General features: G+C 39.4%; 1 protein-coding gene across 2 annotated transcripts in view; it reads left to right on the top strand.

Annotated features, from left to right (window-relative positions):
* The first annotated feature begins 6642 nt into the window (after positions 1-6642).
* NAGPA (N-acetylglucosamine-1-phosphodiester alpha-N-acetylglucosaminidase) overlaps positions 6643-25026 on the top strand; it is a 203224-nt gene continuing 184840 nt past the window's right edge. For both annotated transcript variants that reach the window (XM_053706250.1, XM_053706249.1), the window contains exon 1: positions 6643-6840. In XM_053706250.1, coding sequence (XP_053562225.1) covers positions 6755-6840 — 86 coding nt within the window. In that variant the 5' untranslated portion in view covers positions 6643-6754. The remainder of the gene's footprint in view (positions 6841-25026) is intronic.

The following is a 25026-nucleotide window of genomic DNA, read 5'->3' as shown; positions in this document are numbered from 1 at the left end:
GGACTGAGTGGGAGTGGTCAGAAATAGATTCTGGACTAAAATTATATAAAGCTGGGAAGAGATCAATTTCTATATGGTACAATATGTTATGTAACATATCTGGGATGATGCAAGTGGAAAAAATCACAACCTACAGGAATAGGTATTTCCCGCAGGTGCAATCACAAGAGGTTAAAAAAAGTTTTATTAATTTGGATTTGGCTACGTCAGTGTATAGTTGGAAAGAGTCTCAATATAAACTATTAAATAATTATTATTTAACCCCTGACAAAATTAATAAATGGGCTGATAATACACTGCGCTGTAAATGTTTTAAATGTAAAGCTGAGACCGCTGATATTATCCATTGTCTTTGGGCTTGCCCAAAAGTATTGCAATTTTGGGGCAAAATTAATTACTGGCTTAATAAATTTTTAAGTATTAAAATATCTTTGACTGCAGTCAATATATTCCTGTTATATGATGAAGGAGATAATAAACCAGACAAACTCCTTATAAATCTGGCTATTTTAGCCGCCCGCAATATAATATTTAAAAAATGGAAAGCATCAGAAGAACCTAGTTTGAAAGAATTTATTAATACAATGGATACGCAGATGACGATTGAGCTACTTAATATTAGACCCTATTCAGAAAAGAGACTTAAGGCTTTCTTTTCAAAATGGTTAAATATAATCAGGGAAAAACCATTGATAGTATAAAAGCAACTCATACTACCCTTACAAAATTCCCCCGAATTCATGTTACTTTTGTTAAAAAACATGATACCCCAAGAGTGGGGTATGGGCTAACTTGATAATCCGGGGTAAGATAACTTTACTGGGCTAAATAAATAGTACCTGCGGCAACTGGGAGGAGGGAAGTGGGGGAGAGGAGTTGTTTTTTTTTTTGTTTTTTTTTTCTTCTTTTCCATTGTTTGTTTGTTTTGTTGATTGTGTTTCAAGTATTGTCTTTAGATGGGGTCTTATTATAATAGGTAAAAGACCCAAAAGCAAGATATACATTTGGAGAAATGACTTTAGACTATTCAGCTATCACTGCAAAGTTTCTATAGGAAGGGTTTTTTTTTTTTCTATAGTGACATAGTCTCAACAGGGTAATTGAATGATTGCTGAGGTAGAGTCTAATTTGATAGTTGAAGAAACATCTGAATATAGGTTGTGGATTTTTAAGTTAAAACTTAATTTATATGTATTAGTACTCTGATATTCCATAATTAATGTAAACACCCTGTGTGGTGAAATGCTAGCCCAAAGCGTCGGGCTAAATTTTTGTTTCGGTATACCCTGCGTGGTGAAAGGTAAGCCAAATTGTAAGGCTGCTATTTTGCTTTTGGTTAATAAATAAATATATATATAAAAAAAAAAAAAAAAACATATCAAGTTAATTAACTGGGGAAGAAAGTTTACTCAGACAATCTGATGTTGGGCAGTCTAGTTAACATAATCACACAGGAACACAATCAGTTTACCCAGACAAACTCCTGAGACACAATCAGATTAGAAACGTAAATAAAATACATCTTATTACAGAATATAATAACAGTTCTTATTAACTAGTAAGTCCTTTATGCCCACTTGGTTTATAGAGTCACAATTGCTCCCACAAGGGGCACTCACACCCTGTACCCATCCTGTATTTATGGATACAGGGTGACATGGACATAAGACAGAGTTATGAAAGTACATGGGGTGTCCAGCATATAAAATTCCACATTTCCATGCAGTCTCTGGGTATCCTTAAGCCCATGTAACTCCAGCCCAAAGAATGTTCCATAACAGTCCCTCAGACCTTGGTGACTCACATCACACTACCTAATTAACCCCTTCACTGCTGGGGATAATACAAATGTGGTACGTAGCGGCATTTAGCGGCCTTCTAATTACCAAAAAGCAACGCCAAAGTCATATATGTCTGCTATTTCTGAACAAAGGGAATCCCATAGAAGTATTTACAACCATTTGTGCCATGATTGCACTAACTGTAAATAATTTCAGTGGGAAACCTAAAATTGTGAAAAAGTTAGCGGGTTTTTTATTTGATCGCATTTCACGGTGAAATGGTGGCATGAAATATATCAAAATGGGCCTAGATCAATACTTTGGGTTGTCTACTACACTACACCAAAGCTAAAATTTACCCTACAAGCTCCTTACAAGCTCCCTATTTAACCCCTATCACAGCTGGGCATAAAAACATGTGTGGTGCGCAGCGGCATTTAGCGGCCTTCTAATTACCAAAAAGCAATGCCAAAGTCTGCTATTTCTGAACAAAGGGAATGCCAGAGAAGCATTTACAACCATTTGTGCCATAATTGCACAAGCGGTTTGTAAATAATTTCAGTGAGAAACCTAAAGTCTGTGAAAAAATGAACAATTTATTTTATTTTATCGCATTTGGCGATGAAATGGTGGCATGAAATATACCAAAATGGGCCTAGATCAATACTTTGGGTTGTCTACAAAAATATATATATACATGTCAAGGGATATTCAGGGATTCTTGACAGATATCAGTGTTCCAATGTAACTATCACTAATTGTAAAAAAAAAATGGTTTGGAAATAGCAAACTGCTACTTGTACTTATTGCCCTATAACTTGCAAAAAAAGCAAAGAACATGTAAACATTGGGTATTTCTAATTTCAGGACAAAATTTAGAAACTATTTAGTATGGGTGTTTTTTGGTGGCTGTAGATGTGTAACAGATTTTGGGGGTCAAAGTTAGAAAAAGTGTGTTTTGTTTCCATTTTTTAATCATATTTTATATTTTCTTTATAGTAAATTATAAGATATGATGTAAATAATGGTATATAATATGTGTGGGTAAAGTAAATGAGTAAGAGGGAAATAACAGCTAAACACAAACACTGCAGAAATGTAAAAATAGCCCTGGTCCCAAACGGTCAACAAATGGAAAAGTGGTCTGGTCACTAAAGGGTTAAAGCATTTTCCACTGGACTCTGGAGCAGTGGAAACATGTTCTCTGGGGTGATAAATCATGCTTCACTATCTTGCAGTCTGATAAAAGAATCCTGGTGTGGTGGATGCCAAGAGAACACTACCTACATAGTGCCTTATGTAATGTTTGGTGGAGGAGGGATAATGGCCTAGGGCTGCCTTTCAGGGTTTGGGCTAAGCCTCTTAGTTCAAGTGAAGGGTAACATTAATGCTAAAGAACACAAAGCCATTTTAGATAATTGGGTGGTTTTAACTTTGAGGCAACAGTTTGAGAAAGGCCTTTTCCTGTTCTAGCATAACAGCACCCCTGTGCACAAAGCAAGGTCCATGAAGACATGGTTTGACAAGTTTGATGTTAAGAAACTCCACTGGTCTGCACAGAGCCCTGTCCTCAACCCCATTGAACACCTTTGGGATGAATTGACAGTGAGCCAGACCTTCTCGTTCAACATCAGTGCCTGACTTTACAAATGTTCTTTTGGTTGTATGGGCACAAATTCCTAGACACACTCCAAAATCATGTGGAAAGCCTTCTCAAAAGACTTATGGCTGTTATTGCTGCAATGGAGGTTAGCTGGTTACTCCATATTAATGCAAATTGTTTTGGAATGTGATATCCAACATGATATAGGTGTGATGGTCAGGTGTACTAACACTTATATATAACACACACAAATATATATATATATATATATATATATAAAACACACACATATATAGATATACATATATATAAAGCACACACATATATAGATATACATATATATAAAGATATATAATTGTGTGTATGTATATATATATATATATATATATATACTGTATATATATATATATATATATATATATATATATATATATATATATATATATATGTGTGTACAGACACACATATACACCAATACGCACACACACATGCCATACACGTCTCTAGGCAGCGCAGGTGGGGCACACTAACTATCAGGGCTACCATCAGGGGGTGACAGGGGTGACTCATGTCAGGGGCCCAATGGGCCAGGGGGCCCCATGAGGCAAGAACTAAAAAAACTAAACTACATTTTGGCAGCCACCAGTGGGTACTACAGCAGAGTGCTAATTGAGCATGGGAAATGTTATTACAAGGAGTAAAGTATTAGCATTTGAGAGGATTTCTGAGTGTGCACTAAACCACTATGCACAGTGTGAGACAGACTTGGCACTTTGTTTGTACAGTGTGTGCCTGAGTCAGATCACTTTCATTTGCAGAGGAGGTAGGACTTACTTAGCAAATGTTTTTTATTTCTTTGTGCAATTTCGGATTGTAACTTCAGTGTAGTAGTAGTTGTATGGTGGGGCCAGGGGTCCATAAAAACAATTTTTTTTAGCAGCAGTGTATTTATGATTATTTGACAATGCTGTAGAAATTCTATATTTAAAATCATGCAGAAATGTTTCCTCTTCAATACACAAATGGTAGGTGCCTTTTTGGCAGATATGCATATTTTATTTATATATATATATTACATTCCAGTTTACTGCCCCTTTATGCAAGGACTTTCCAAATGCAAGGAGGCATTTTATCTAAGATTTTTACATCTGCATAAAATATTATACTCTCAGACTAAGATTGCTCAGTGTTTGAAATGAGACAGGTTAACTTAAAACTGTTTAGTTTACACTACAGCGCTCACTTAATTTTGAAATACATACCAACAAACCTAAATCCTGCATTTAACCAGATTTAATGGTATGAGTACCACAGTTTATGGTTCCACCAAGACCATATAGAGTACAGCATTTTCAAAATCCATAAGTACAGCTGACAGATGGGAACATGTGTACATTATATTTGAAGTGGTTCTCTTGGTTCGGGAAAATGGGGAAAAAAACAAACAAACATGTGTCAACCTTTTAAAAGTACTTTTCTTCATCCATCTACCCATATCATTAATGTACAATTTTGAATTCACAGAATTATTTTCGTTTACACATTTACAAATATGATTCTTTAAAAAGTGATCTCTTAATTTCTGCAATTTTTTTATCATGCATGTCACACACTGTAGATTTAGGGGATGCAAGGTGCATAAATGTTTCCTCCTGTGAGTGTTTCTGTGGGTCTCTGTGTTTATGTCTTTGTGCTTTGGTTTGTGTCTCTATGAGTGTGTATGTATTTTTTTTTCTGTGGGTCTCTCTGTGAGGGTGGGTGTGTATGTCTTTGTGCATTTTCTGCGGATGTCTGTGAGGGTGTGTGCATATGTCTGAGCTTTTTCTATGAGTGTCTCTGTGAGGGTGTGTTTATGTTTGCCTTTGTGTATTTTCTCTGGATGCCTCTGTGAGGGTGGGTGTGTATGTATGTATGTCTTTGTTTTCTGTGGATGTCTCTGTGAGGGTGTGTGTTTTCTGTGGGTGTCTCTGTGAGGTTGTGTGTATGTCTTTGTGTGCATATGTCTGAGCTTTTTCTATGGGTGTCTCTGTGAGGGTGTGTGTATGTTTGCCTTTGTGTGTATTTTCTCTGGATGCCTCTGTGAGGGTGGGTGTGCATGTCTGTGTGAGGGTGTGTGTGTGTGTATGTATGTATGTGTTTTCTGTGGATGTCTCTGTGATGGTGGGTGTCTGTGAGGGTGTGTGTATGTCTTTGTGTGTTTTCTGTGGATGTCTGTCTTTCTGTGTTTTATGTGGTTGTCTCTCTGTGTGTGTATGTCTGTGTGTGTTTTATGTGGGCGTCTCTGTGTGTGTCTTTGTGTGTTTTCTGAGGCTGTCTCTGTTGGTGTTTCCTTGGGTGTATGTGCAAGTTTGAGTTTGTGTGTGTGTCCATTGTCTGTTCCTTTTTAGGACATTTTGACCTTACTACTGATTATTCACATCTTTCTACAGACTTTGAGACTAATGAGACCTTTACGGAAGCCACCAATCCACCATTTAACCTTTAAATTATTGTCTAGGCAGTTCAGGGTCCTTCCTTTCAGCCACTGCATGCTGTTGTCATCTTCCTTTACAAAAGATAATCAGAACTCCATATTTTGTTCTAAAATTTTTTTTTTTACAAAACTGTAGTCTACCTCATTACTTGTCAGGTCAATGTAATGAAGTGCTGAGTGTCTGTTTGGGTGTCTGTGTCTGAGTGTGTCTGTGTGTTTCTTTGCCTGTCTGCTGCTTTGAGTGTCTATATGTGAATCCTTATGTGTGTGTGTGTGTGTAGACACTTAAGAATAAAGTGCATATACGTTTTAGTCACTTGGTCAAAAATGGCACATGTCAATGTGATCAATGGTTTAGTCAGGGCCCCAAAATTTCTAGAGGTGGCCCTGCTAACTAGTGATAAGATGGTGTAAATTGATAGATCAATCACATCCAATGAGTAATGGCATACTGTACTGCTTCACCAACCTTTGAATAACATATAGCTCACTATAATGCGAACTGCTATAATGTGAATGTGGTTTAACCCTAAGGTTGCTTACTTAAAACATAGTCTTGACAGGCTGCCAGGCATACAATACAATATACAAATATTAGTATGTCTTATTAAACAAACAAGACTCTGCACTATAATAAAGACATTGATGTATTGTTTCACCTACAAGCAAACGCTACATTTATAGAAGAAAAAACACGCTTTGTTTGCCCCGCAGGAAAGAACTGAAAGTGCTACTAAACACACTGAGAGTCTGAGACCAGGAAGTAGTCACATGACCACCTTCTCTCGTTTAGTATGGCGGCGCTTAGAGAGCAGCCTGCACCGGGGACAGAATAGGATATGTAGTAAAGAAACAGTGCAGACTGCAGATGCTACTGGTTTTTCATCGGGCACAGACATGATACGAGATTCGTGGTGTTCGGGACACAACAACATGCTGAAGCGCTTATTGATGTTGCAATGTGTCTTTAGTATTCGTGCCAGGTAAAAAGGAAAGAACAGTTGTGCAATGGTACTGTTTTTCTTCTACCGGAGTCCATTTGTCTACAGTCAAGTTAATTTATTGTTCTATCTATGTCGTTTCGTGAATAACTCTTGATGTACAAAAGTTACATGTTAATGTATTACTTAGTGTTTTGGGAGTAGTTTCTGTCCATTGGTTCCAAAGTTAGCGCTGAAATATTAAACTTCCTTATTATCTATCTAATTCAAGCAGTGTTATTCCGTTAACTGCCTGCTTACCACTCTTAAAAAGACATCAAGGTTCCCTAATAAACTGCGCTAATTTGCTAAAGCGTTTTATTAACCGCACTTTTGCTTTAACATTTATCCTGAAATGCACCATTAGTGCAGAGCTGAACAAAGCTTCTGACCAATCAGGATGAGGCATATGTTTGTAGCTGACAATAGCCAGCCGTGTTCAACTCCAAATATATTTTTGTCCTAGATGTGTTTAACCTGTGTAAGGTTTAACCCCTTAATGACCACTGAACTTTTCCAATTTCTGACCGTCTGGGACCAGGGCTATTTTTACATTTCTGCAGTGTTTGTGTTTAGCTGTAATTTTCCTCTTACTTATTTACTGTACCCACACATATTATATACTGTTTTTCTTGCCATTAAATGGACTTTCTAAAGATACTATTATTTTCATCATATCCTATAATTTACTATAAAAAAATTATAAACTATGGGGAAAAAAACACACTTTTTCTTACTTTGACCCCCAAAATCTGTTACACATCTGCAACCACCAACTGCTAAATAGTTTCTAAATTTTGTCCTGAGTTTAGAAATACCCAATATTTACATGTTCTTTGCTTTTTCACAATTTTTTTCACAAACTTTCGGTTTCTCGCTGAAATTATTTACAAACAGCTTGTGCAATTATGGCACAAATGGTTGTAAATGCTTCTCTGGGATCCCCATTGTTCAGAAATAGCAGACAAATATGGCTTTGGCATTGCTTTTTGGTAATTAGAAGGCCGCTAAATGCCGCTGCGCACCACACGTGTATTATGCCCAGCAGTGTAGGGGTTAATTAGGGAGCTTGTATGGTTAATTTTAGCTTTAGTGTAGTAGACAACCCAAAATATTGATCTAGGCCCATTTTGGTATATTTCATGCCACCATTTTACTGCCAAATGCTATCAAATTAAAAAAAAGTTACATTTTTCATAATTTTAGGTTTCTCACTGAAATTATTTACAAACAGCTTGTGCAATTATGGCACAAATGGTTGTAAATGCTTCTCTGGGATCCCCTTTGTTCAGAAATAGCAGACATATATGACTTTGGCGTTGCTTTCTGGTAATTAGAAGGCCGCTAAATGCTGCTGCGCATCACACGTGTATGGCTAGCAGTGAATGAGTTAATTAGGGTGTTTGCAGGGTTAATTTTAGCTTTAGTGTAAAGATCAGCCTGACACATCAGACCCCCTGATCCCTCCCAAACAGCTCCCTTCTTTCCCCCACCCCACAATTGTCCCCGCCATCTTAAGTACTGGCAGAAAGTCTGCCAGTACTAAAATAATTTGTTACATTTTTTATAGCATATTTACATATGCTGCAGTGTAGCATCCCCACTTAGCCCCCAACCTCCCTGATCCCCCCCCCCAAAACAGCTCTCTAACCCTCCCCATCTGCCTTATTGGGCGCCATCTTGGGTACTGTCAGCTGTCTGCCAGTAGCCAGTTTGCAAAACCAAAAAGGTTTTTTTTTTTTTTTTTTTTCTTTCTTTTTTTTTTCTGTAGTGTAGCTTCCCCCCCCCCCCCACAGACCAACCCCCACCACCTGCCTGATCTTCTTTTTTTTTTTTTTATTTTTTTTTTTTATAACTTTTATCCCCCTTTTTAGACATTTTTACTACACATTTTTCTGTAGTGTAGCGGTTCCTGCCCGCCCCCGCTCTCCCGTGCACGCGCGTGCGTCCGTGCGCGCCCCCGGCCATCCCCGCCCACAATCCCGCGCCCCTCCACATCACCAGGGCCATCGATGGCCACCACCCGCCTCCCAAGTCGGCTCCCACCCACCAACGATACCGGCCATCAATGTCCGGTGCAGAGAGGGCCACAGAGTTTTCACTATGAATATACACAGGTTAGATCCCCCTCCATGACATGCAATTGTTTTTAGCCTGACCCAATGGTGCTTTGGACACAGAAATTGATGCCAACCTTGGCATAGGTGCTCTAATTCCAATTATTTGAATAAGTAACTGATATTTTCAAAGGGTTAATGACCATTGGGAAACTGATTTCACTATGAATATATACAGGGTAAATCCCCCTCCGTGACATGCAATTGTTTTTAGCCTGGCCCAATGTTGTTTTGGGCAGATATATTGATGCCAAAACTGGCCAAGGTTCTGTAATGTCCATAGTTGAATAAGTGATATTTCCAAAGGGTTTATGACCATTGGGCCACTGATTTCACTATGAATATATACAGGGTAGATCCCCCTCTATGACATGCAATTGTTTTTAGCCTTGCCCAATGGAGTTTTGGGCATAGAAATTTATGCCAACCCTGGCCAAGGTGCAGTAATGTCCATAGTTGAATAAGTGATATTTTCAAAGGGTTAATGACCATTGGGCCACTGATTTTACTGTTAATATATGTAGAGTAGATCCTCCTCCATGACATGCAATTGTTTTTAGCCTGGCCCAATGGTGTTTTGGGCACAGCAATTGATGCCAATCCTGGCATAGGTGCTGTAATTCCCATTATTGAATAAGTAACTGATATTTTCAAAGGGTTAATGACCATTGGGCCAATGATTTTACTGTTACTATATGTAGGGTAGATCCTCCTCCATGACATGCAATTGTTTTTAGCCTGGCCCAATGGTGTTTTGGGCACAGCAATTGATGCCAATCCTGGCATAGGTGCTGCAATTCCCATTTTTGAATAAATAACTGATATTAATAGAGTTAATGACCATTGGGCCAGGCTAAAAACAATTCCATGTCATGTAGGGGGATCTACCCTATGTAAAATCAGTGGCCCAATGGTTATTATCCCTTTGAAAATATCAGTTACTTATTAAAAAATGTGAATTAGAGCACCTATGATAGTGTTGGCATCAATTTCTGTGCCCAAAACCTCATTTGGCCAGGCTAAAAACAATTGCATGTCATGGGGAGGGATCTACCCTACATATATTAACAGTAAAATCAGTGGCCCAATGGTCATTAACTCTTTGAAAATATCAGTTACTTATTCAATAATAGGAATTACAGCACCCTTGCCAGTGTTAGCATCAATTTCTGTACCCAAAACACCTTTGGGCTAGCCAAAAAACAACTGCATGTCATGGATGGGGCTCTACGCTACATATATTAACTGTAAAAATCAGTGGGCCAATGGTCATTAACCCTTTGAAAATATCAGTTACTTATTTAAAAATGAGAATAGAGCACATATGCCAGGGTTGGCATCAATTTCCGTGCCCAAAACACCATTGGGCCAGGCTAAAAACAATTGGATGTCATGGAGGGGGATATACCCTGTATATATTCATAGTGAAATTAGTGGCCCAATGGTTATTAACCCTTTGAAAATATCAGTTACGTATTAAAAAATGAGAATTAGAGCACCTATGCCAGGGTTGGCATCAATTTCTGTGCCCAAAACACCATTGGGCCAGGCTAAAAACAATTGCATGTCATGGAGGGGGATCTACCCTACATATATTAACAGTAAAATCAGTTTCCCAATGGTCATTAACCCATTGAAAATATTAGTTACTTATTAAAAAATGGTAATTACAGCACTAATGCCAGTGTTGGCATCAATTTTTGTGCCCAAAATACAATTGGGCCAGGCTAAAAACAATTGCATGTCATGGAGAGGGGTCTACCCTGTATATATTCTTAGTGAAATCAGTGGCCCAGTTAACCCTTGAAAATATCAGTTACTTATTCAAAATAGTAATATTTGTATTAGTGCCAACGTATGCCCTTTTTTTCCAGTTTGTATATCTAATTGTTGTATAAAGGGATTCCACCTCTGTGTAACTACATTATATGAATCATATTATTTAAATAAAACTTTTATATATATATATATATATATATATATATATATATATATATATATATATATATATTTTTTTAAATACTTTTTTATTGTTGAGGACAGAGCTATCACACATCAATTACAGTAAACGACAAGCATGATACAGAGAGTGAGATATTGAGCACAAAGAGAAAAGAGAACATCATCTATCATGCATTTACAATAGTCCATGGAATAACTGGTGAATTTGTTTGAATAGCATAAATCAGCATATAGTCCAGATGCTTTTTCCATTGTCCAAGCGGTGTGGGCTAAATGTAGTTATTAGAGGCTGACATTTCTTTAAAAAGGGCTGGAGCCTCTGACCTGTATTTAGTTTAACATCATGTTGTTCCACAAATAGTTGTTTCATCAGCTGGCGTTTAAATTGAGCTATGGTTGGTGGTCGCCTAGATATCCATCTAGAGAGAATACAATGTCTCGCTATTAGTGTACTTATTGTGAGAATTCTGTGGTATTTTTTATGTGTGTCCTCCCATTGGAGTAAATATATTTTGTTTGTATCCATTATCACGTCTATGGTGAGAGTGGATTTTATCCAGTAATGATAGTGTCCCCAAAAGCGTTTAATGATTGGACATGTGTAAAAGTAATGCAGGAATGAAGGGGATTCACCACTACACTTAAAGGATTACTTTCTGTTATAATTTTTAAGCTAAACAACTAACATATTAAAGTTAATAAACATTAATTAAAACATACTGACCTATATTTTCTCCAAAACGAAGTTTCATAACGTTCTAAAAGTTATATCTTTTATTCGCCGATGATGTCACGTTATCCTGCCCACTATTTTCAGCACTGCATGTTCAAAATACTTAAACCAATAACTTTGTGTTTAAAGCGCCATTTTGAAACCTAGGTATTGTAAACGGATTGGTACAGAGAAAAGGATACCCACGGAGTGGGTTTGGAAAACAATTAAATTTGCAGACAAGATTTCTGAAATACGGTAGAGATATGTTAATGAAATGCTATTGATAAAAAGTGTATTTGGGGTAGTTAGTTAGTAACAGGCATAGAAAATATTTACTTACAGTGGCCCTTTAACACATAGGTTGGGAATGTGTGAGTTCCATTTTGAAAGTCTATGTGGTGTAATATAATCTTTGTGAAGCATTCTAACCTGTTCACTCATCCAAACAAAAGAAAAACCCTAAGCAGCGCTCAAACAGCAGTCCGTAACTAGTTGTTATTATCAACTCAAATATTGATCATGTGGACAGTACCTTGAAATTCGAAAATAGCTCTTCAGCTCCTACAGCTCGTGCTCCAGTCCCGGTGCTCTCCGGCATACAGAGCTCAAGCAGATTTCCGGTTACGGTCTGTCACCTCCCACATGGATCCTCAATCGGATACGTCACAGTAAGGCACTGTGGCTGTGTCAAAGAGTGTATCGCTGCAGCGTTGCCCGCAAACCGCAAACAGACTTGCTAGTCTGTAATAAGGTAACAATAGAAGCACAAAAAAAGGCGAGGCTGGGCAAGCAGAAAAATTTAAAACTTAACGTTTATTGCAAAAAAGAAAGGTTAGATAAAATGCAGAAATTGCATGCAGTATGGGTCAGAATGAGCTTGAGCAGCAGCAATCTTACATGTTTCGGCTCCTGCCTTACTCATAGACTGTGCTGCTCAAAGCTCACAGGCCTCTTAAATTACAAAATCACTCTGACATCATAAGCAGCATTCAATTAGTTAACCCCTACCACACCAAAAAAGATAAAAATAAATAATAAAGTGGAAATGGCATCAGTAACAAGACATATAATATAGACATAATTATTTGGAATAATAAGAAAATATGTTAAAGCCTTTTAGACATCTTGTGATGCTATGAAACAGTGTAATTTACAATTATAGCCCCAATAAGTCATGGTCTTATATAGTCAAAAACTACTACCTTATATAGCAATACCCCTAAAGGTGAAATAAACTATGTTATAATGCTTATGTGAAGCCTTTATATGTGTTGTCTTGTATAAAAGCTATTTCCAAAGAAGTGAATAAATATAGGAATCAACGTATATCTCAACGCCAACAATTAATTAAATCATTTTGAATGTTTAGTCCCTGTGGCATAGTGGTCTTGAGTTTAAAGATCCAAAATGCTTCGCGTGTGCGATGCATCAGGTCCTTATCACCCCCTCTCTTTGGGGTTCTTACCCACTCTATAACCTGCCATTTGAGTGAATCGACATTTCCATTATGGCAAAATTTGTAATGCCTAGCTACTTGTGAGTCTGGTTCCTCTGACTTTACATCATTAATGTGTTCTTTAATCCTTTCTCTCACTTCCCTAGTCGTTAGACCTACGTATTGTTTCTCACAAGGTTGGCATGTCACCAGATACACAACATAGGTGCTTCGACAGTTTGTACAGGCATCCATCATAAAAACTTTCTGTGTATTAACAGACTGAAAAGTTTTTCCAGGTAATGTAAATGAACATGCCTTACATCTGGTAGCACCACAGAGGAAAGTTTTCTTCTGTGAAAAGCACACTGGTCTAAAAGAGGCTGCCTCCGGGTGGTAAATCGCCATAGAACAAGCAACTGAGCTGTTGTTCGTTCCTGGTAGAGCGCTTCTCTCTTTGTATGCAAATTATTATAACCCTGGGGAAGTCTCCCTATGGGTGATGGGGGAAACCAGACGTGGACTCCTTGCCCAGTGTGCTTAGAGGAATGTGGCTGCACCTCACTGACGAGGCCCCTAGGAGGCCGAAACGATCGTCTGGGGTTGTCATGTTCCTTGTTCAGAGGAGAATTGCCTGGTATTTCGGGGCTGGACTGACCTTACTTGGCGGGATCAGACTGATATACTTCAGGAAAGTTTTCTTCTGTGAAAAGCACACTGGTCTAAAAGAGGCTGCCTCCGGGTGGTAAATCGCCATAGAACAAGCCACTGAGCTGTTGTTCGTTCCTGGTAGAGCGCTTCTCTCTTTGTATGCAAATTATTATAACCCTGGGGAAGTCTCCCTATGGGTGATGGGGGAAACCAGACGTGGACTCCTTGCCCAGTGTGCTTAGAGGAATGCGGCTGCACCTCACTGACGAGGCCCATAGGAGGCCGAAACGATCGTCTGGGGTTGTCATGTTCATTGTTCAGAGGAGAATTGCCTGGTATTTCGGGGCTGGACTGACCTTACTTGGCGGGATCAGACTGATATACTTCAGGAAAGTTTTCTTCTGTGAAAAGCACACTGGTCTAAAAGAGGCTGCCTCCGGGTGGTAAATCGCCATAGAACAAGCCACTGAGCTGTTGTTCGTTCCTGGTAGAGCGCTTCTCTCTTTGTATGCAAATTATTATAACCCTGGGGAAGTCTCCCTATGGGTGATGGGGGAAACCAGACGTGGACTCCTTGCCCAGTGTGCTTAGAGGAATGTGGCTGCACCTCACTGACGAGGCCCATAGGAGGCCGAAACGATCGTCTGGGGTTGTCATGTTCCTTGTTCAGAGGAGAATTGCCTGGTATTTCGGGGCTGGACTGACCTTACTTGGCGGGATCAGACTGATATACTTCAGGAAAGTTTTCTTCTGTGAAAAGCACACTGGTCTAAAAGAGGCTGCCTCCGGGTGGTAAATCGCCATAGAACAAGCCACTGAGCTGTTGTTCGTTCCTGGTAGAGCGCTTCTCTCTTTGTATCCACATTTATAATGCCCTTTGCATTCAAGCCAACTCTGACTTCTATCCGTAGATGTTTTAACCTCACTTGGGGCCTGCATATTACCTATAGTCACATTCTTCCTTGATACACATTTGCATCCTGTCTTGACTAACTATCTCATAAAGATCCTCATCCCCTTTTAGAATCGGCAAACAATCATTTATAATTTTAGCAATTTGTTCAAATTGATTGCTATAATTCGTCACAAAAACAGGATGTTTTTGCATTCCTTGTTTTTTCTTCCTACTCTTACCAGTATGTAGCATAGATTGCCTATCCATATTAGCCACCATATTGTAAGCTTTAGTTATCAAATAATATGGAAAGCCTCTCTTAGATAATCTATCTATAAATTCTACAGCTGACTTTTGATACTCTTCTGATGTGGAACAGTTCCGTCTTAGGCGAATAAATTCACCCTTCAAAATACCGAATCTTGTGTGTCTAGGATGCATGCTTTTTGCATGTAAGATGCTGTTTCCTGATTATAGATTTGCGATGTAGTTTGGTTATTACTTTATTATCTGAATTTTGTAAAATTAAATCCAAAAATTCAATACTATGCTTCTCATAAGTACTAGTAAATTTCAAACCCACATCATTTGCATTTATATCATCTACAAAGTCCTGACCTTCCTGTTCTGTCCCTTCCCAAATAATGAGAAGATCGTCTATGTATCTCTTATACATCACAATCCTTCCCCCATGACGGCAATTCTCTCCATATACATGGGATAGCTCCCACCATCCCATGTATAAGTTTTCAAACGCCGGGGCAAAAGTTGCCCCCATCGCTGTTCCTCTCTTTTGGAGATAAAAATTGCCGCCAAAGGAGAAGTAATTGTGTGTAAGTAAGAAATACAAGACTCTGAGGATGAAACTCTTATGTTGATCAACATATCCAGTATAATTGTCCAGAAAAAAGGAAATGGCCATCATTCCTTTATCTAAAGGAATACTGGAATAGAGGCTTGTAACATCGATCGTCATCCAGGAATAACCTGGATCCCAATCAATTTTTTCAAGCATGACTAAAAGATGTTTAGTGTCTTGCAGGAAGGGCAACATTCTCACAAGGGGCTGTAGTATATTTTCCATCCACCTCCCCAAGGGTTCTAATAGTGACCCAATGCCAGACACTATTGGCCGTCCCTGTACATTTTCAAGGGATTTGTGTGTCTTCGGGAGGTGGTGGAAAATTGGAATCCTGGGGTACTTGACACTAAGATATACCCTAGTGTCCTCATCAATGATGCCCAAATCACAGCCATCATCAAGTATTTGTTCAAGGCTCTGTTTGAAAGATAAAGTAGGATCAAAGCTCAATTTGATATACACATCTGGATCATCTAATTGTCTAACAGCTTCCTGAACATAATCTAGTTTGTTAAGGATGACAATATTTCCACCCTTGTCGCTTTTGCGAATGACTATGTCCTGTTTAGATTTTAACTTCTGAATAGCTTCTTGCTCCAATCTAGTGAGATTATATTTTTTATTCTCTCTACTGGAAAGTGAGTCTTGTAGTTTAACAAGTTCTGACTCAACCCTTCTATGGAAAGATTCCAAATAAATACCTCTTTTCCTAGTGGGATAAAATTCAGATTTAGGTTTGAATTTAATATTAACCTGTTCCTCTTTACAGGACTCCATTTCTAAGCTCAAGAGTGACAAATAATCAGTGGCTTCATGGAAATAAACATCCACTCTTTCAGTTTGTGAATCTAGTTGTTCCTGATCCACAGTTTCCAAACTTCTTTCATCTTGTTTGAAACATTTTTTTAAAGTTAGATTTCTTATAAACTTATTTAAATCTAAGATTGTGTCAAAAAGGTTGAAATCTGTAGATGGAACAAAACCAAGACCATATTTTAACACTCTTTCCTCATCTGCATCTAGCCTGGTATCAGAAAGGTTCAAAATAGTTAAATCTTGTATTTGTTTTTCATTTTCTGCTGTTGTGTCAGTGGTCTCAGCACATATCTGCTTACTCCTGCGTCTGCCCCCTCTCTTGTGTGGCCGCCTCCCCCTCTCGGATTTTTCTGGCCCCCTTGAAAAACCTGCATCTCTTTTGAGGCATTATTTACAGTAGGAATATGGGAGGGAGCTAAGGTGTGGTAAGGGTTAACTAATTGAATGCTGCTTATGATGTCAGAGTGATTTTGTAATTTAAGAGGCCTGTGAGCTTTGAGCAGCACAGTCTATGAGTAAGGCAGGAGCCGAAACATGTAAGATTGCTGCTGCTCAAGCTCATTCTGACCCATACTGCATGCAATTTCTGCATTTTATCTAACCTTTCTTTTTGGCAATAAACGTTAAGTTTTAAATTTTTCTGCTTGCCCAGCCTCGCCTTTTTTTGTGCTTCCATTCTAACCTGTGCCTCTCTGAAGGAGATCGACAGTCGCTTTTTTGGTGTTTCCTAAACTATCCTTTATATCCTGAATGCCTATTTCTGCAGGGATATCTGTTTGTAGATTTATTAGTATTTTAGAGTGTATCCTGCTTTCCCTCTGTTTTATTAATTGAATATACAGGTTTGACAAGGAGAACTCCCCCCAGTTGAAACTGTGTTTGTGATATGACAAAGGGCGATTTGTTCCAGAAGTCTGGGGATAATGTTTGTAGGGTCAATACATAGTGTCGCACCTGCAGGTAAGCGTAAAAGTGCTGGTTGGAAAGGTTAAATTTGAGTTCCAATTCTTGAAAAGATTTTATTGTGTGTTGCAGTGTGTCCAGTACATCTCCTACTGTTCTGATTCCGCATTCTCTCTAGAGACGGAATGGCTCGTATTCATTTCCCGCGGGGAATGCCGGGTTCCCCATAATGGGAATAAATCTAGGGGAAGGCAGGGTGATATTCATATATTTATTGATCTTAGACCATGCCCGTAAGGGATCTCTGTAGAGGATACTATTTGTGACTAGAGGAGGCATGTCCCTCATTTTTGCGTAGGGCAGGTAAGCTAATGCCAAAGGTGCTACCACTGTCTCCTCCAACCTTGCATCACAAAAGTGGCAGGTGTTGAGCTGCCAGTCTGTGACCAATTTCGCCAGTGCGGCCCAGTTGTAAAATGTTAGGTTTGGGAGGCCTAGGCCTCCATTAAGAAAGGGAAGTTGCAATCTCTCTGCAGCTATGCGAGGTTTTCTCCCACGCCAAATGAAGGATACAATGGCTCTGTTCAATAAAGTTAAATCTGTCTTGGTCATCAAAAAAGGCAACATTAGTAATGGGTACAGTATTTTGGGTAGTATCGCCATTTTAACTAAGTTTATCTGGGCCGATAGGCCTAAAGGGAGATTAAGCCAATTGTTCAACCGAGAGGACAAGCTCTTGCACCTCTCAGAGACATTTATATTATATATTTGATGCGGGTCTCTATGTAATTTTATGCCCAGATACGTGAGTGAGCCTGACACCTCCACAAAAGGGCAATTATAACTAGCATTCGGGCTTCTCCTCAACCACAGGACCTCCGACTTGGCCGTATTTATTCTGTAGCCCGAGAACTCTCCAAACGCCTTGATCGTTTGTAGTATATGGGGAACATGTGTTGCCGGATTATCTATAAACAGCAACATGTCGTCTGCGTATAATGCTAAATGCAATGGGACACGCCCTAATGTAATTCCCGGAAAGATCTGTCGCAATTTCAAGGCCAGAGGCTCCAGAGGTTGAACAGTAAGGGCGACAGGGGACAACCCTGTCTGGTGCCTCTTTGTAATTGAAAGTCAGGGGAGAAGAGGCCGTCGATCAGGACCCGTGCCTCTGGAGAATTATATACCTTACAAATGACATTGAGAAAGGCGCCCTTAAAATTAAACTTCTGCATAGCATGTACCAAGTGAGGCCACTCCACCCGGTCGAAGGCCTTCTCTGCATCTAATGATAACAGGAAGGCCTCCGGTGCAGTGCCCGGTCCCTCCTGCCCCTCTTGCGACCAGTAATACTCAATGACCTGTAAAACCATACGTAGATTTACTACCAAGGTACGCTTAAAGACAAACCCTGTCTGATCTGAGTGTAGCAAGGTTGGTAACATGGGTTTCAGTCTGTTTGCCAGGACTTTCATGCGTTTGTAATCAGTGTTTAACAGCGATATCGGCCTATATGATTCGGGTAGCGAGTGGTCTTTGCCTGGTTTGGGAATAAGAGTGATGTGTGCAGAGGTGAAGTTCCGCGAGGGGAGTGCATCAGTCAACAGAAAGGAATTAAATAGTTTAGTTAGTGTGCTGGAGATTTGTGATTGCAGAAGTCTGTAACACTCTGCAGGCAACCCATCGGGGCCTGGGGCTTTCCCTGCCGGGATCGATTTAAGAGTAAACAGGATTTCTTCACTAGTCATGGGTGCATTTAAGTTCTCTATTTGGTCCTGTGTCAGTTGCGGAAGCTTAAGTGATTGCCAGAATTGGGTCTGGGACTCCTGAGCAGAGGGTTGTTGTGTAAAAAAATTAGCAAAGGATTGTGCTATATCCAATGTTTCAGTGTGCGTCTTACCCTGGTATCTTAGTGCAGCTATCCTGGTTCTTACCGCCTGTGGTCTTGTTAACATCGCTAGCAGTTTGCCTGATCTACTGCCAAACCTATAGTATGTGCCTGCAGTCTTCAACAGACCCGCAGCAGCTTGGTGTTTCATAAAAGCCTCTAGTTCTGCCTTTGCGGGTGAGTATGCCTCAAATGCATCTCTGGAGTGTATGTGTGATATGTTTGTCCTAGGCGTTTCTGCAGCGTGTTATGTCTGTATTGGGTTTTGTATTTGAGTTTAGATACATAAGAAATAATGGAGCCCGTTAAGACAGTTTTTGCTGCCTCCCAGAACAGCTGTGGATTATCCAGGTGAGCTACGTTGTCGGTGTAATAATCTGTCCAACATTGTCAAGTATTTTACAAACGTCTCTGACGTAGTCAAGTATGTCGGGAATCTTAGTATATTTCTATTTTAGCGTGGCCCCAGAGATCCTAAAATTAGTTCTACCGGTGCGTGGTCGGAGAGGAGAATGTTATGGATTTTACACTGACGAACCTGTGCAGTCAGAGAATTAGAGATCAGAAAAAGGTCTATTCTAGATAGGGTGTGTTTGGCCTTAGATAGGCAAGTATAGTCTTTACCCTCTGGGTGTCGTAGTCTCCAAATGTCACAAGTGTCCAGGTCTGCTTCAAACATTCCAAAAATTTTCCTCTCATATCTGGCCTTATAATTAACCTTAGGGTCTTTAATGGCGTGTCACTCTGTCCAGAATCTATCCAATTTATGACAGGCCACTATATTGAAGTCTCCTCCAATTATCAGTCTAGATCCTAAGTGTGGGATGAGGTGTTGTATCAGATTTTCCCAAAATGTTGTAGATCTGTGATTTGGGCCGTATATATTACAAAACAAGTAGTCATTTGAATTAACATTAGCCTTCACTATCAAGAACCTCCCCTCTTTATCCATATAAGTATGACTAATCTTGACCGTGAGCCTCTTCCCAAAAACAATAGCCAAGCCATGACTGGCGCTTGTATGTTACAGGAACGACAAGTGTCCCACCCAGTCCCTCTGCAATTTCGGATGTTCACTATCTGTTAGATGTGTCTCTTGTAGGAGAGCTATATCTGATCCTATCTTTCTGAGGTGAGTTAGCACTGCCTTACGTTTTATGGGTGAGTTAATGCCACCCACATTCCATGTTATTATTTTCAATGACATACTAAGCTAGAGTGTAAGGAGGTATATGTCTGGGTCAGAGACCCGAGGAGAGGGAGAAGAAAAAAAAAAAAAAAGGGGGGGGGGTGAGGGGCAGAAGGAACAGAACAGGGAGGCGGGGAAAAGGTAGGAATCCAGAAATAGTGGGGGACGAAACAGAGAGGGAGCAGGGAAACATTGAGGTATGATAAACGCAAAACCCCATTGATTACACAAGACAGTAAATGACCAATAAACAGTCTCCCACATATCTGTAGAGACAAGTGTCCCTCAATACACTCGTCTGTCTGCCCTCCCGTCACACCATGGTCATAGGTTTTCTTACAGGTGTAAGCATGTGTGGTGAAGCGTCTAAAGGTGGGATGGATGAGTCGTGGGATTAGTGTCGATGAGTCCACTGTCAGTGTTCCCTGCCGTGTGTCGGACTGTACAGACAAACAACAACTGCTCACGACAGTTATACTGGTCATCTTAGTTGTTAGAACAATAAAAAAACACATGCCCGACAGGTTTGTCAGGATGATGACTACTACATTGCTAAAGATTTTAATCCGTTACCAAAGGGCCCGTCGGGTGCGTGCTGTCCAGGGAATCCCCATCACCTTGAAAGATAGAGTAGAGGTTGTGAAGGTTTTACCCATTTCCAGAAACAGAGGTGATATGGGACTTGGAAATAACAAATACCCTAAGGCACAGTGCCTAGGTGGTAACTTAGTATGGTATTCATTGGCACAGTCATGAAAGTTTGTGTGGACAGTCTCCCTCAGACTCTGACCAATACACCCACCTCCCCCGTATGTTTCAGTGTTGTAAATCTATGTTGCAACAAACAAGTATAAACAATTTTTAAAAAAAATAACATTGATTTTTCCTATAATATCTAGAATAGCAAGTCTATGCCGGAGCATAGAAACATAAACATTTTTAAAAGTAACTTTAACTTTTCCTATAATACTTAAAGTGGTAAACATTAGTAAGACATAATACCAAACCAGGATCCTGAAGGTTACAGTCCCTGACCCCAGTAAAAAGATCATGATCCGTCTGGACCTCTCCATCATCTGTGGACAAGAGTGGTGATTGCTCCAAAAGGCAACCGAGCAAAGACAAAGTCCCTCCATCCTCTAAAAATAGAAAAGGGAGAACCTTGGTAGTGAGAACAAGGAAGAGTCATGATTAACAGAGTCTCTTCAAGTAGGTGGTTTTTGGTTCTCAGTAGCAAGAAAGCTCTGTAAGGCCTGTGGTGTATGGAAGAACTTGGTGCCATGTGGTGTTTGCAGACGGAGTTTAGCTTGATATAATAAAGCCACTTGCCGGCCTTGCTCATGCAGTTGGGAGCAGTATGGGGCAAACTCTTTTCTCTGCCTGGTGACCTCCATGGAGAAGTCCTGAAAGAGTAGGAGTCTTGATCCGTTATATAGTATCTCCTTGTGTAATCTGTATGCTCACAAGATCCGCAGCTTCTCCTGGAAATTCAGGCACTTAAATATGACCTGTCTAGGCTTCATTTTGGCGTGGTCTAAAATTCTCTCTGGCCCCACACGGTGAGCTCTTTCTACATCTATAGGCAAGATGTCAGCGGGGATGCCCATCAGTTTAGGGAAGGTGAGGGCCGCAAATTCTAGCAAGTCTTTTCCTTTGACTCTGGAACTCCCACTATTCTCAGATTATTGCGGCGGCTTCTATTTTCCAAGTCGTCAATATGCTCTTGGAGGATTTTTTTTTTAACTAGCTGCTTAAGTGTTGTGTCTGAGGCAAATTGTCTATCCTCTATTTCGGAGATGCGGGATTCAGCTGAACTCAGTCGCGAGGAAAACTGCTGCACCTCACTCGTTAAGTTGTCTACTCCTGCTTGGAGGGAGTCCATTTTAGGGAGAAAAAAGGATTTAAGCTCTTGAAGGAGAGAGCCATGATCTAGGCCTGCATGATTTGAGTGTTCCATTCGGGTTGGGCTTTCAACCTGTACATCAGAGGCAGCTTTATGTTGTTTCCTCTCAGTGGTCTTTGCTCTGTGAGCCATGCTAGCCTTAGTATTGGAAGAAAGTTTATGAAAATATTCATCTACTTTCATGTGAGCAGGAAGATCTGGCGTCTGTGTGCTTATTGCACTGTTCTGAAATTTTAACAGATATGGTGTATGTAGGGAGAATCCGGAAAGGGACTTTTTTCCTTTAAGTTTTATTATGTCTGTTTGAAGAATCTGTAATCCAGTACTGATAAAGATATAAGTGGCAGGGAACAGGCTCTATATGTATGCTATAAATTCACTGCACTCCGTGAGCAGCAGCTGAAAAGCAATGATCACTATTCCCTCTACCTCACAGACACATTCACACTGTAGTTACCTTCCCCTTTAAAGCTGACTCTCTGTATGATTTCAAGGAAGGAAAAAAAAGTTTCTTTACCCTTTCTTTCTCTGTCCTCCCTTCTCCCTTCTTTTATTAGCCTGTTTGCACAGTCCACTTTGCCCTTACACAGCGTTGCCTGTAGTGACGCACCTTTCTCTGCCCTTCACCTTAGAATTTTTTCCGCTCTGTAGTTCCCCATTTATGTACCTTCCCCTCCAACGTAGCTGAATCAGTGACAGTTTTGGTAGCGGTACTCACTGCGATCCGCGGTGTTATGCCTCTTTTGTTTGCGGCTTGAGGGTATGGGGGGAGTTCCGTCCTACTTCTTCCTAGTCTCTTATTGCGGTTAGCTGCAGGGAGGAATCCAAGATGGCGCCGATGTGAGTATTGCGCCTAACAGTCTGTGGCCTCCGGTTGCCGAGATTGATGGTACTTTTCTCGCACACTGGTATTGACAGCCGGCACTGTGTGAAATACCAAAGCCCAGCAAGTATGTCGTGCGGGGCCCAGCAGTAGGTTGCTGAAATTTAGCGTTATTATGTTCCGACCAGCGGAGCTCTGTCTAGAGACGTATTTTCAGCTGGCCCACCCACCGGAAGTCCAAAACTTATATTTTTATTTTAAATTCAATATAAAGCAGTGTGACAAATTTTGAATAAGAAACCAACTTCCATGAATAAAAAACAGAATTTCACGAATAAGAAACAGCTTGAATAAGAAACCAACTTGCTGTGATTTTAAAGTGCAGTTATTGACAGGCTTCCCAAACCATGGTCTCTGGGAAAGATCAAGCCCTTTATAATCTTATTTTGGGGTGTAATATATAGCATAATTGTAATTTACTTTTATTATAAAATTTGCTTTGTTTTTTTTGGTATTCTTTGTTGAAAGCTAAACCTAGGTAGGCTCAAACTGATTTCTAAACTTTTAAAAACTGCCTTCTATCTCAGTTCATTTTGACAGTTTTTCACAGTTAGACGGTGCTTGTTGATGTGTGTCATATAGATAACATTGTGCTCACTCCCGTGGAGTTATTTGAGTCAGCACTGATTGGCTAAAATATAAGTCTGTCAAAAGAACTGAGATAAAGGGGCAATCTGCAGAGGCTTAGATACAAGGTAATCACAGAGGTAAAAAGTATATTAATATACCTGTGTTGGTTATGCAAAACTGGGGCATAAAGGGATTATCTATATTTTTAAACAATAAAAATTATAGTGTAGACTGTCCCTTTAAATTTGCTTTACTCTGAGTTACTCCCCAGATCTGAAGTGTATTGTGTTTGGGTTTATGTAGATATTTTAACTCGTACTGAAATAAGCGTTGCGGAATCTGTTGGCGCTCTACAAATAACTGATAATAATATTTTAAACCTATGAATAGTTAGTTGTACAGTATGTGTGCTTGGCTTTTAAAGAAAAGGCCAATTGCTTGAGTACAATTTAGTTTTTTTATCATCTAACACTTTGATATTGCAATATACACTATGTCTGTTTATCTACTTTGCAGTATATTTTAATATGTATCCCCTCTACTTTATTCATAAAAAAAATCATTTTACCTGTGAGAACTGGAGGTCCACACTGCATATTTTACAAGCCTTATCCTGCTACATATGTCTCTAGTTGGCATTAGCTGATAAAATTCGATAAGATACTGCACAAAAGTATATATATATATATATATATATATATATATATATATATATATATATATATATATATATATATATATATATATATATATATATATATATAATTTGCTAACAAAATGACAAGTCTTTTCTACCCTGGTAAAAAGTCTGGATTGGTTGCTGCAAATAAGGCAAGTAGTGAAGGGGTTTGGCCATGGAAAAACAGTTGCCACAAACACAGTTTTAATATATTCAGAAATCTTAAACTTGTTCTTCACATTCATTTATTGCAATTCTACACCAACATATTTCTAATTTTTAGATGTTGGTTGGAAAGTTTTTTTTTGTTTTCCTTTGGCCAACCATTATGCCAATTTGTTCACATTCAAATTCACATGACTGAAATTCTGAATGTAAACTCTGCATTCTCCAAGAAGAATGGGCAAATTGACTCCCAAAAAAAGTAGAGACAGAACCACTTTTAACTGTTGCAAGTCAGGCATGGACAGGGATAATTCAATGAACAAGTCCAGCCAGAAAAAACAAACAAACATTCCGAACCATTGTGCGAAGCTGATAGATACTTAACCCCAAAAATATTATTACAGCAAAAGGTGGCTCAACTGAATATTTACATGAGAGTTTTGAATAGTTATGCAAGCTGCATATTTTAGTTTTCCATTTAACTATTTACTTAGAAATTCCTTATCTTGGCTTTAAACTATACTCTTAACCCCTTAATGACCACAGCACTTTTCCA

Source organism: Bombina bombina, chromosome 3 (assembly GCF_027579735.1).
Source record: "Bombina bombina isolate aBomBom1 chromosome 3, aBomBom1.pri, whole genome shotgun sequence".
Lineage (NCBI taxonomy): Eukaryota > Metazoa > Chordata > Amphibia > Anura > Bombinatoridae > Bombina > Bombina bombina.
This window is presented reverse-complemented; position numbering and strand designations above follow the sequence as displayed.